The 12,664-nt window shown below is 39.7% G+C and overlaps 1 protein-coding gene across 4 annotated transcripts in view; it reads left to right on the forward strand.

The window, feature by feature from the left end:
* CCDC13 (coiled-coil domain containing 13) overlaps positions 1 to 10,714 on the forward strand; it is a 123,005-nt gene extending 112,291 nt beyond the window's left edge. For all 4 annotated transcript variants that reach the window (XM_074197845.1, XM_074197848.1, XM_074197846.1 and 1 more), the window contains 2 exons: positions 5,352 to 5,463; positions 9,654 to 10,714. In XM_074197845.1, the coding sequence (XP_074053946.1) occupies positions 5,352 to 5,463; positions 9,654 to 9,813 (272 nt within the window). In that variant the 3' untranslated portion in view covers positions 9,814 to 10,714. The remainder of the gene's footprint in view (positions 1 to 5,351; positions 5,464 to 9,653) is intronic.
* Positions 10,715 to 12,664: the final 1,950 nt, after the last annotated feature.

Consider the following 12,664-nt stretch of genomic DNA (forward strand, 5'->3'; position numbering starts at 1 on the left):
GTTGAGAAAATATCAATGATGACTGGCCCATGTATGTGCTTTTCATCTCTAGAAAATCATTCTGAGAATAATCTACAGACATCTCAGGGCCAAGGTGTGAGAGGGGGACCATGTGTACTGCTACTGAATTGATGAAGATGCTCACAGAATCCAAGGTGCTATGGTGTTTGATGCTTTTTATTACCAAAAGAAAAATGTTCATCAGAACAAAATAGCACCATAAAGACTCTCTTCACATGAGGCTTTTCTCATGCATATCTTACAATCAGACAAGGTTACTTGAAAAATAGCTTTAATGAACTTCTAATTCTAATATCAAGTGAGGTATAATGATAATGATGATAATAATAATACTATTTGCCTAGCACTTTAAGATTTACAAAGCATTTTACATCTATTAAATCCTCACAACAACCCTGTGAAGTTGACATTTGTGGGTAACACCGTGCTCATTGCATTTGTACTAAGACATTGAAGAGCCTACTCAGTAAGGTTCATGATGCTTTTTTTTTTTTGTTTTTGTTTTTGCAAGACAATGGGGTTAAGTGACTTGCCTAGTGTCACACAGCTAGGTAATTATTAGAAGTTTGAGGTCACATTTGAACTCAGGTGTTCCTGACTCCAGGACCAAAACTCTATTCACTGCGCCACCTAGCTGCCCTCATATTCCTTTTTAAAAAGGATAGTTTAACCATTCTCATGAAACCAAGCAAATGGACAAAGAATACCTCTTGCCTGTCTAGATTCTGATGTTTGCTTGGATGGACAGAAAGTCCATAAAGCTGGGCTATAAGTAATTGCATCTTGGGCAGACCCAATGGGTGAAAAATGATCCAGAGTCAGAATTGGATAGTGGGAGGAGATTAGGTTGGAGCACAATTGAGTAATTATGCAGTATCTTTTTTTTTTTTTTTTTCCTAGGATCTTCTGTCTCAAGATGCACCAGACCTGTTGATTGTGGGCAGCCTTTGGGGATGGGTTTTTTTTTTTAGGTTTTTATAAGGCAAATGGGGTTAAGTGGCTTGCCCAAGGCCACACAGCTAGGTAATTATTAAGTGTCTGAGACTGGGTTTGGACCCAGGTCCTCCTGACTCCAGGGCTGGCCCTATGCAGTATCTTTTAATGACTCTTAGCTTCTTTCTAAAACAAAGACAGACCACCCTTGCAACACCAACATTTTTCCAGTGATGTTCTATGACTTGGAATTCTAGAATAACACAGTCTTTGAAGAATGAAATCTGGGAGTAACTCAGAGGGCAATGGAGAGCTAAGGAGTGTGAGGAGGCTGAAGCGTATATGATCAAGGAAGTATCAATTTCATAGAACAGCGAGGTAGAGGAGACCATTGGAGAGATGTTTGACTAGCATTGGAGGTGGACTGGTCAGGCAACTAGGGAAAGGAACAGCTGATGGATGGACTGTTTCCCACAGAGTCAAAAGAATTAAGGGAGGCTCCTCATATGTTGGGTGAGTCTTAAAGGGGCACATGGATAAAAGTCACACAAGATGAGGGTTACCACCTGCCCCAGTGGAGTGACCAGACCTGTACTGATGAGATCACAGACACATCTGACATTTATATAACAAGTGTTTTATATATATAAATAGATATATACATGAACACACATATACCCATTTACATATATATAGAAATATATATGCGCACATATACACATTTACATATATATAAATAGATATATACATGTACACACATACATTCATATATATAGATATATACATGCACACACATTCACATATATAGATACATACATGCACACACATATACACATTTACATATATATACACACACACAAACTTGAACATTATTAAAACCCACGCATGGACAATGTCATTTTTCATTTGGGTGTCACCTGAACTGAACCAGGGCCTCACGTATCCTAGGTACTTAATTTAATGTGTTAAGCTGAACCAAATGGAACTGCATTGAATTGACTTAGGCCCCGTGACTTTTAGGCTGTGGGAGATGGTCTGAGCAGGGGGAGAGGGTGGGGCAGAGAGAGATGAAAACAGGGCTGTCTCATATTGTTTCCTGGCTCTCTCCCTTGATCCCTTCCCCCCCCCCACATGCTTTTCCAGCTTTGGGCACAGCTCTATCAGGGAAAGTGATTTCTCTGAGTCAAACAGGGACATGGGGGGAGAGCCAGGACAGTAAACCCTCTCCATAATCCTCCACCTTGCTCTGAGTTTCATGAAAGGAGAATTAGAGCCTCAGGAAGAGATCCCGATCCTGCCCTGGCCACTTGTGTGACCTTGCAAATGTCATTTCCCTTCCCCTGACTTCAGTTTCCTCATATGTAAAATATCTAATTCCTTGTTTTTATGTATCCTAAGATTCCTTCCATTTCCAAATCTCAAGTGATCTCTGCAGGATATTTGACTTTTCCCTGAGCCTTCCAAAGCAGATTTCCTTTCCCTTTTACCCTCTACAGTGTTTTGATTCAAAAAACTCAACAAGCATTTATTAAGGTCTGCTACAAAGGTCTCTGCCCCCATGGAAATTCACAGACTATTAGATCCAGAAGGTTTTGATGTATAGTATTTCATGAAAAGTTTATAATAGAGGTACAAAGTTTTTGTGATGTCTGAGGAAGGAAAGACCCTTAACTTGAATAGAGTGGTTTTATTGATAGATATTTCCTTTCCTGTTTATAAGCAAAGGCATGACTAGTTGGATCATTTAAAGACTTCAAATGGATATATATATATATATATATATATATATATATATATATATATATATATATGATATTTAAACACATACACACATAGAGAGATACATAGCTATATAGACAGACATAGATACATATAATACATAGATGCATCGATGCACAGACAGACATAGTGAGATTAATAAATAGATAATTAGATATATTATGTATTTAGGAGTAGTTTATTTTTCCTTTATTTTCACTTGCAGCCCTTTAGGTCCTTGGTCAAATTTGATTTTTATTGGCTGTGAATGAGTATTCAAGTTTTTGGCTCAGCATAGATATGGCAGGATTTGACAGTTACTGGGGATTCATTATATCATAGTCTCTGAAAAATAACTATTAGATACATAAATAGTTATAGGGACAGATAGATACATAGACAGACAGACAAATACATCTACAGACAGATACAGATAATCAGATTCATGAATAGATATACAGATTTTATATATATGTATAGATTTTATACATTTGTGCCTATGTATGTATGTGTGTATATAATGGATATATGTATTGTACTCCAAACCCTCAACATAGGAAAAGCATTCTTCTGTGTTCTAAGTTTAACAGTGGCTGACATTTGTGATGTTGGCCCAGAAGGTTCAGAAGGAGAGCTCCTTCTCTGAGCTCACAGGGACCCTTGATTCATCCTAGAAGTAATGTTTGCTCTTCCTCCTTGAAGAAGATTATGATATCAGGGAGATGATGCCATGACAAGCACATAAAATGGATTTGAGTGGGGGGGTGCTATGCTAAGTCATCAGCCTCACTTTCTCTTCCAGAGCTATCTAAGATCCAGTGGCCAGCTATGAATCAGAATAACTGGAAATGGTCCTGGATGTGAGGCAATCAGGGTTAAGTGACTTGCCCAAGGTCACACAGCTAGGACATATCTGAGGCTGGATTTGAACTCCTGTCCTCCTGATTCCAAAACCAGTATTCTATCCACTGTGCCCCACCTAGTTGCCTCATTCCTAGAAGGAAAATAATTCTAAAGAAGAAGATTGGACTTTTCTCCAAATTCGCACCCTAGAATAGTACTCTGCCTCATGTTTGTAGTCTCCTTAATAGTATTTTAACAGGGTTCCATCTAGAAAAGTTCTTAACATACAAAACATATCAGATTTAGGTTAGCAATTTATTTCCTCCACCACAAAAGAGATGCTTAAAGTACACATGACTGATAAGTGCACATTAACAAATACTTAAAACATAAATCTGTAACCATCACACCTACTCTACTCTCCCAGAAGGTAAAATAACTGTGGAACTGCAGATATTTCGGATTCACCTTCAATCTGTCCCATCCAGGCAACTCAAGAGGTCCATATTTCTGAATCAATTAAGCAAAACCCTTTTGAGATTTTCGATGATCTTGTTAGAATCCCAGCATCCCAGAAATGAAATGAGGAATCTGGGCCAACTTGTACCTGAACAAGGATATTTTCTATGAGATTCCAGTGTTAAGATCATTGGATGGTTTTAAAGAGTAGAACTACCTTTCTCTGTGACTGTGGGGCTCTTCTTTTCAGGGGCTTGTTTCTTTCTTCACAAAATGGAGGTAGACTTTTATATCTTTATATAGTCCAATCCTAAAATTGGAGGGAAAGGCTTTCAAATCTCCTTTTGCCTCAAAAGCCATCTTTCTATTTTCTGTAAGCATTACCATCCCCATCCCATCCCAGCCCAGGTCATCAGGCTTCTTGGGTGGCTTGGGAAAAGACAACTGACTTTTTGTACCTAATAATAAAAAATAAATAATTAAAATAAGAAGCTGTCAGGTGGTTTGCCTCCTAGTAAAGGGGATGGAATTGGGGGGAGGCATGTGGGTAGCCTCCTCAGCAGCTTTGTTGTGTCCCAAGATTTTCACTTTGGGTGGGGGTCTATTTGCATCCCCATTCATGCCAATTGGGGTTACCTTCCTACAACTTCACTTGCCTTTAGTATGCTTTGGAGTGCATGTGCAGGTACAAAAACTCCTACTTACTGTTCTGAGGAGTAAACTGAGGATATTAGAAAATAAGTGACTTGCCCAAAGCTATTATCCAGGACTCCTGATATCAAGACCAGTGTTTTTTTCACTATAATATGCGCTGAACATGAAATATATTAAGAAATACAGTAAGTTTTGCCTCTATATTTTTTTGTTCAAAATACTTTTCCCTATAGGAGAGATCATCAGAGGTTTCTACAAATATAGATACAATAATGCAAATGGGTTATGTATTTGTAATTTTTTTTTTTTTTAGTTTTTGCAAGGCAATGGGGTTAAGTGGCTTGCCCAAGGCTACACAGCTAGGTAATTATTAAGTGTCTGAGGCTGGATTTGAACTCAGGTATTCCTGACTCCAAGGCCAATGCTCTATCCACTGCGCCACCTAGCCACTCCATTTGTAACTTATTTTTAAAATTGCTCACAACTCCTCTTAACCAACAGGGATGATTAAGGAAGACTACCTGAAGGAAGTGACATTTAAATAGGTATCAAAAGACTGGATAGGAATTCAACAGATGACCCAGAAAGAAAAGGTTTGGGTCATCAATAAAGATCTCTGTAAACTTAAGTTTAAGAATCAACTTTTGTGAGTTACTGAATTTACTTTTCATGTGATTATCTAGGACTGCTTGCTAATTCAAGACATAACTTAAATGTGAGTGAGAGGAGGGACCTGTCCCTGAGTCAGCTCACAGAGGTACCACTGGAGTCACAGGTGGAAGAGCTTACCACCAGGTAATCGGTTCTGTTTACTTTCCTTCTATCATATTGTTGTTCTTTCCCATAGAAGGTTGTATCTGTTCATCAGGGACCAATTTGTTTGAATTTGAATGAACAAAGGAAGACTAGACAACAGATGCCATATTTATAATTCCAGCAATTGACAATAGCCAAAGGATCCCAAACCCAGAACCCCAGAATCCCAGAGATGAAATGTGGAATCTGGGCCAACCTGTACCTGAACAAGGATATTCTCTATGAGATTCCCCAAAAGTGATCATCTGTCCTTGTTCAAAGGTCTATGATAAGGAAGCATGCTATTCTTCCCAAGGCAACCCATTCCATTTTTGGAAAAATCTAATGGTTAGCAAGATTGTCCTTTCTCCAAGTCTATATCTTCTTTTCTGGAATTTCTACCCCTTACTCCTTCAATTCCACCTTAGCTCCTACCCTCTGGGGTTACACAGAGCAAATTTAATACTTTTTCTACATTGCATCCCTTCAAAAATCAAAGTCAGCTATCATCTTTCCTCTAAGTCTTCTCTTTTTCTCTAGGAATAACATCCTCACAAACCATGGGTTCAAGTCTCTTCAAGGACCTATTTGTATTCTTTCAGATGCTCTCCATGTTATTAAAATCCTTCCTAACATGTTATCTCCAGAGAACTGATAACAGTATTTTAGAGGCAGTCTGACTGGAGCAACAGGACTCTCATCTTCCTCTTTTCGGATACTATACCTGAGGTCACATTAGCATTTATGTTGTTGACCCATATTGCACTTGCAGTCCACTAAAAGTTCCAGATTTTTTTCAGATAAAGGGTTCTATAGCCACGACTTCCCAGTGTTGTTGTTTTTGAAAAGCTGATTTCTTTGAATCAAATGTAAGATTCTACATTTATCACAGTTAAATTTAATCTTATTAGTTCATCTTATTTGGTGCTATAGTCTAGATTCTGAAGTTCTTGAATCTGGTAGCTTTCCCTTCTAGTTTTATGTTATCTATTTTATAAGCATAATATCCATGTCTTTATTCACCACCTTGAGAAAGAAAAGGGTAAGGATTACAGATCAAGTCTTATACCAGAGAATGTCTTCCAGTAGACATTGTACCTTTAATGATTATTTTTTAGGTCTGGCCATTCATCACCTGGCTGCTAGGCGATGCAGTTGATAGGCCAGGCCTGGAGTCAAGAAGACTCATCTTCCTGAGTTCAAATCCAACCTCACACACTTAGTAGCTGTGTGACTTTGGGCAAATCACTTAATCCTGTTAACATCAGTTTCCTCATCTTTGAAATAAGCTGGAGAAAGAAATGGCAAACCATTCCAATATCTTTGTTTAAAAAAAATCCCCAAATGGGATCACAAAGACTTGGACATGACTGGGATGACTTGACAACAACAAAAGATTCACCACCTTCTGAAATCACCTGACAAAGATCAAACTCACTAGAAGAATCTGAAAAAGTTTGTCAGATCCTGGTAAGGAGTATATCTCTGCTTCGATCTGACAGTTTAGTGACCCTAACCAAAAAGGAAATGAGGTGAGTCTTCAAGATACTATGCTGTCTCTTTGGGATCACTGTTTGCTATTTAGATGCCCATGAGTCATTCATTTAATAACGGCCCCTAGAAATTTGCCAGGAAGGAAGTCAAGTTGATTGGCCTATAGTTTGCAGACTTCACTCTCCTCCCTTTTGGACACTGAAGACAGCACTTGCCTTTTTTTTTTTTTAAGTCATGCAGCCTCTCATCCTTCAGAATTTTTCAAAGATTGCTGGTAGCTCAGGGATCAGAGCTGACAGTTCCACCCCAGGATGTAGCTAATCTAGGCCTTGGGACTTGAACTCAGAAGTTGCTTGATGCTCCCTTGTCATCCCTCACCTTTTCTGGAGTTTCCCCTTAGCCATTTCTAATCTCTTACAATCCAAAGATCCCTCTGTTTAGTAGAAAAAAGAGAGGTATAAGATTGAACACGTCTGCATTCTTTTTATCATCTTTTATCATTTTCCTACCTATTCTATCCCCTTTTTAATCATCCCTTCTCCACAGTATAATTTTAAAAAAATAGCCCAAACCCTCTTGTTTCCTCACCAAACTTCTTTCAGAATCTTAAAGGAGCCTTCCACTCTTCCTCGACTTGTTACAAAATCCAAATCAGTCAGTCAGTGAGTTCTACTCACATAGGTCTCTTTGGACAACTCATTTTCCTCCTCAGAATGGTTTCTGAGATTCAATTTGGGAGTCTGATATGATCACCAGAACTACCCCATGAGTATTTCTGGAAAAATTAGCACTTACAGTAAATAGCTGAATGAAAGATTTTAATCAGCATGTCTACTGTCTCTGAACCAAAAAAACCCAACTTGTAGTGATTGATTGTTTTGCAGGTTAATTTATTCTCTGGGCCTTAGAAACCACTGAAGTAGGTTATTCCAATAATAAAGAGGGCTCCCCTTTTAGTTTGCCTGCCCTAGACTTACAACACCACATGGGACCCAGTTGGTTCACATTGTTTTGTTCTTGTTAATTCTAGACATGTCATTTTGCTGGCATATGATGCTCCAATCAGCAACTTATTCCTGGGGACCCTGAGAGGTTGATGATTTAATTTGGGTCACACAACCAATATACATTAAAAATAGAACTTGCTTCAGATGACCCTGGTTCCGAGGTCAGCATTCTTATCAGCTATATTATTCAGGCAGCTTAGTGCCGGGCCTGGACTCATCTTCCTGATCAAATTCATCCTCAGATACTTACTAGCTGTGAGACCCTGAGCAAGTCATTTAATCCTATTTGCCTTAGTTTCTTCATCTGTAAAACAAGCTGAAGAAATGGAAAACCATTCTGGTGTCTTTGCCAAGAAAATTTCAAATGGCATCATGATATCATACATGATTGAATAACAGCATACTGTTCTACTTCTTTATTTTATTCCCATTTTTACAGAGGAGAAAGCTGACCTTCCTAGAGAGGGAAATGACTTGCCTAGGGTCACATAGCTAGAAAATGTCTGAGGAGAGAATTCTAAAATTCAAGCCTCCTGACCCCAGTTTCAGTACTCTGTCAACCATCTCAGACTGCCTCAAGTAGTTCTTTTATTTTCCCTTTAGTTCTTTTTGATCACATTCTTCTCTGAACATCAGTTTTGTTCTCTGTGAAATGGGAATAATGATATATACTCCTTATCTTACAAGGTGCTTGTCAGGGAAGTGCTTTGTAAACCTTTGGAACCCATTGGTATGGGACTCTGTCTCCTCACCATTTGAACTGATATACTTTGCTCTCATTGGGAGAGCGCCTTCATTCTGTGTTGCATATTCTCCAGTTTGCCTTCTCAGGCTCTGTTTTTCTGTCGAGTTAGATAAATTAGTTTCTTTGCTATTTTGTATGTTCCTTGTGGAACTAATTTTTGGTGGGGAAAAAGTTCAGCCTTGGCAGCAGAGTTGAGGGACCACCTTTCCCCATTAATGGATGTGACCAGGTATTTAACTTAAAACTGAAAAGCACATCCCCTGGACTACCAGCCTAAAAGGGAGAAGAAGAGAGCTTGTATTCTAGCCTGGTGGCTCCTCTCTCTAAGAAGAGCAGAGCAGCCAGCCTCCCTCCTCACCCTCCTACTTCCCCTAATGGAAGGAACAGGAAGAGGATGGGAGGATGAGATTCTAGAGATGGGATCTATTCCTGTCTCCCTTTAAGCCACAATTGAGAAAGCCTCATTATTTGTGAAAGAACCTGACTAGCTCTACAGAAATAACAGTAACTCACATTTCTACAGCATTTTCCAGTTTACAAAGCACTTTCCTCACAATATCCTTCATAGGCAGGAGGCGCAGGCATCATCCTCATTCCTGAAGAACGACTTAAGGTTCCAAAAGGTGAAATTAGCAAGTCCCTTTCCTGTAGTCATACATACACACATGTACACACATGCACATGTGCACACACATGTACACACACAATATCTGAGCTGAGTTTAAACTCAGCTATTTCTGCTTCCAGACCTATCCTCTTCCTCATGTGAGTGGTTTGAGAAGTGAAGTTTTATTTTGAGTTTTTACACACACACACACACACACACACACACACACAGAGTCTGAGCTGAGCTTAAACTCAGCTATTTCTCTTCCAGATCCATCCTCTTCCTCATGTGAGTGGTTTGAGAAGTGAAGTTTTGTTTTGCATTTTTATCTATTTAGACTTTTGATCCAAACTGAAGAGAATGAAGCCTTGAAAGCTGCTATGAACAACATTCTGAAGGTGAAGGAGGAAGACTTCAAGTTGTACCATGATACCATGAGCCAAGTGAAACAGATCTTCCTACAGGCCCTGCGACAACAACAAACAGAAAAAAACTAACAGCCATCTCTGCAAGCAGGACCCTAGGGAAGAAAGTGGGGAGGCAGAACTGGACAGGACAGACTTCCATTCTCCATAGCCAGGATCTTCCTACCCTAGAATCATGTAGCCTCAGGTTTTGCTTGTCTGTTGCCATCACATTGAGAGTTGCAAATGGAAGAGGAACTGGATCTGGGATGGGGATTGGCCCCACCCCACCCCCCGCCCCAGTCTTCATCCCCTTTCTTTCTTATGGTACCATTAAAAATGAGTAAGTCCAAGGTGACATCAGTTGAGTAAGGCCTAATCCCTTAGGGTGAGACTATGACAAAAGAAGAGGTCTTAGAATTCCATCATAATATGAAAACAGCTCATGAAGCACTTATTTCATAAAACCCTAGAATGCATAGAATTCAAGCATCCTACCCAAGAGGCTATGTTAACAGTAGCTTGTATAGGATGTTGGGATCATGGGATTTTAAAGTGCAAAGTGACCTTAGAGATAATAAAGTCCAATCTCCTGAGACAGAAGAGGAAATTGAACCCCAGAAAGGGAAAGGGACTTGCCCAAGGTCATAAAACTAGTAAATGATAGAGTTAAATTTGAACCCAAGTCTCCCGACTCTCAGGTGAACCCACCAAACATTCATTGAGTGCTTACTATGTCTGGGACTGTGCTCAACACACAGAGGTGAAAACTTGTCTTCAAGAAGCTTAGCCTAATAGGTGGCAGGCAGACATGCACACAAAATATGGTACTAGGAGAAATGGGAACTAAGCATCAAAGGAAGAATCCATTCAGAGTGCACTAGGAATATCAGATGTCAGCCAGAGGGGCCCTTTTACTTGAATGGTTGCTAGGGGAGACTAAAAGGAGTAGAAGGAAGAGAGGATTTCAATAAATATACAAGAGGAGAGAATGCATTCAGTAATGGAGACAATGGAAGCATGTGAAGGCAAGAGGATACCAGGAAACAATTGAGGAGTCTAGTAGTCCAATTTGACTAGAGCATCAAGTATGTACAGGGCTGGTAATATAAAGTAATTCTGTGAAGGTAAGTTGGAACCAGATTGTGAAGACCTTGATAATTGGGCAAAAGTCTCCATTGTTTACCCTTCAGACTCTAGGCAGTCACTGAAAGCTTTTGGTCAGGGTAGTGACATGGGAAGAGCAATAAGAATGATATTCTGAAAGATATAGGAAAGAATAATTAATTGGATAGGACTTCTATCTCAGGTTATAATGTTCTTTCCACTAACTCAGGCTCTTTTTTTATAGCTTATTTATTTATTGTTATGACTATTCCAAATAGCCTCAAAGCTCCAAATGAAAACCCATGAGACTAACATCTAGCCCAAGTCCACCCTTCCAATTAGGTTTCATTTCTCATTGCCTATAGACAATCCAGCTGTTGCAGGGGCAGTAAGAACAGAATAATGACCTACTCCCGGGTTGTAGTTTGTATTATAATCCCCAAACAATCTCGTGGTTAAGGTTGCCGTAATGGAAGAATTAATCTTCCAAACAGACTGTTCTGAGCATCACTCTCCTGCTCTTTTGTGGCTCCCCATTGTCCTCAGCAGGTCCTTGGAGGCCCTTCCTGATGTGACTCCCAGTTACCTCTCCAGGCTTATTTCATAATCATTCCAGTCACATAACTACAACCTCTCAGACTGGACCAGTTATTCCCGATCTCATCCTGCCCTCTCCTGCTACCATGTCTACACTTGGGCTACTCCCTTCCCCCCTCACTTACTTTTCATTTCTACTTGTTGAAATCTTTCTCTTAAAGACACATCTCAAATGTCAAGTACATGAAACCTCCCCTGACCTTCCCACTTCTCCACCCTCAGCAACCACATCATCACCAAAGCTGGCAATGCTCTCTCCCCCAGGGAAATCTGCCCCATTCTCTCCTCTGCTATCATCACTTGCTATTTTATATTATATTTTTTGCCCATGTGTTACATTCTCCCACATTATCAGTAAAACGTAAGCTTCTTGAAAGTATAGTCTGTGTCATTTTTTTCTATACTTGTATCCCTTAGTAGGGTTCCATATAGACTCCAGACCATAATCGACCTTTAATGTTTATTAAGTTGGATGGAAGGCAAAGGATCTTTAGTTCCTCGTATAGTTACCATTTCGTAAGATTTAGTGCACTAAGGGCCCTTAGAATGTAATACATGGATCTTCAGAAAGGAAGTAATTTTAGAAACCTCTGCATTTTACAGATAAAGAAACTCCAGACCCAGAGAAAGGAGATGACTTGTCTAAGGTCACAGAGATGGTAACTGTCAGAGCCAGAATTCACACTCCATTCTGATAATTCCATATCCAGTGTTTTCTCTATTCTGGATATCTTTGTCAAGTTTGTGAAATGTGGTTAGAGTGGAAAGAGGCCTGGATACAGAGGCAGCAGACTCTATGGGCCCAACTTTGAAACTAAGTACATGTGTGAACATTTAAATAAACATTTATATTCTAGGCACTGTGCTAAGAGCTGCTACTATAAAAATAAGCAAAAGACAATCCCTGCCCTCAAGGAACTCACAACTTAATGAACTAACAGTCTTTCTCTGTAAAATGAGGAGTGGGACTAGATCTCTGAGGGGCCTTATACCTAGTTCTAGGATCTCTATGATCCATGATCCTCTCATCTTGAGAGATAAGGGATCCTTAGATCCCTGAGAACCATCCACTCAGAAAGTATAGACTTAGAACAGACCTTCCCACTGTTGGGATCTCCTCTTCCATATTTCCATATCAGGAGACTGAGACACTGATGTTTGGGAGGACAGAAATCTGCCATCTCTGGAGGGTTTTTTTTTTAGGTTTTTGCTAGGCAATGGGGTTAAGTGGCATGCTCAA

Source organism: Macrotis lagotis, chromosome 8 (assembly GCF_037893015.1).
Source record: "Macrotis lagotis isolate mMagLag1 chromosome 8, bilby.v1.9.chrom.fasta, whole genome shotgun sequence".
In the NCBI taxonomy this organism is placed as follows: Eukaryota; Metazoa; Chordata; class Mammalia; order Peramelemorphia; family Peramelidae; genus Macrotis; species Macrotis lagotis.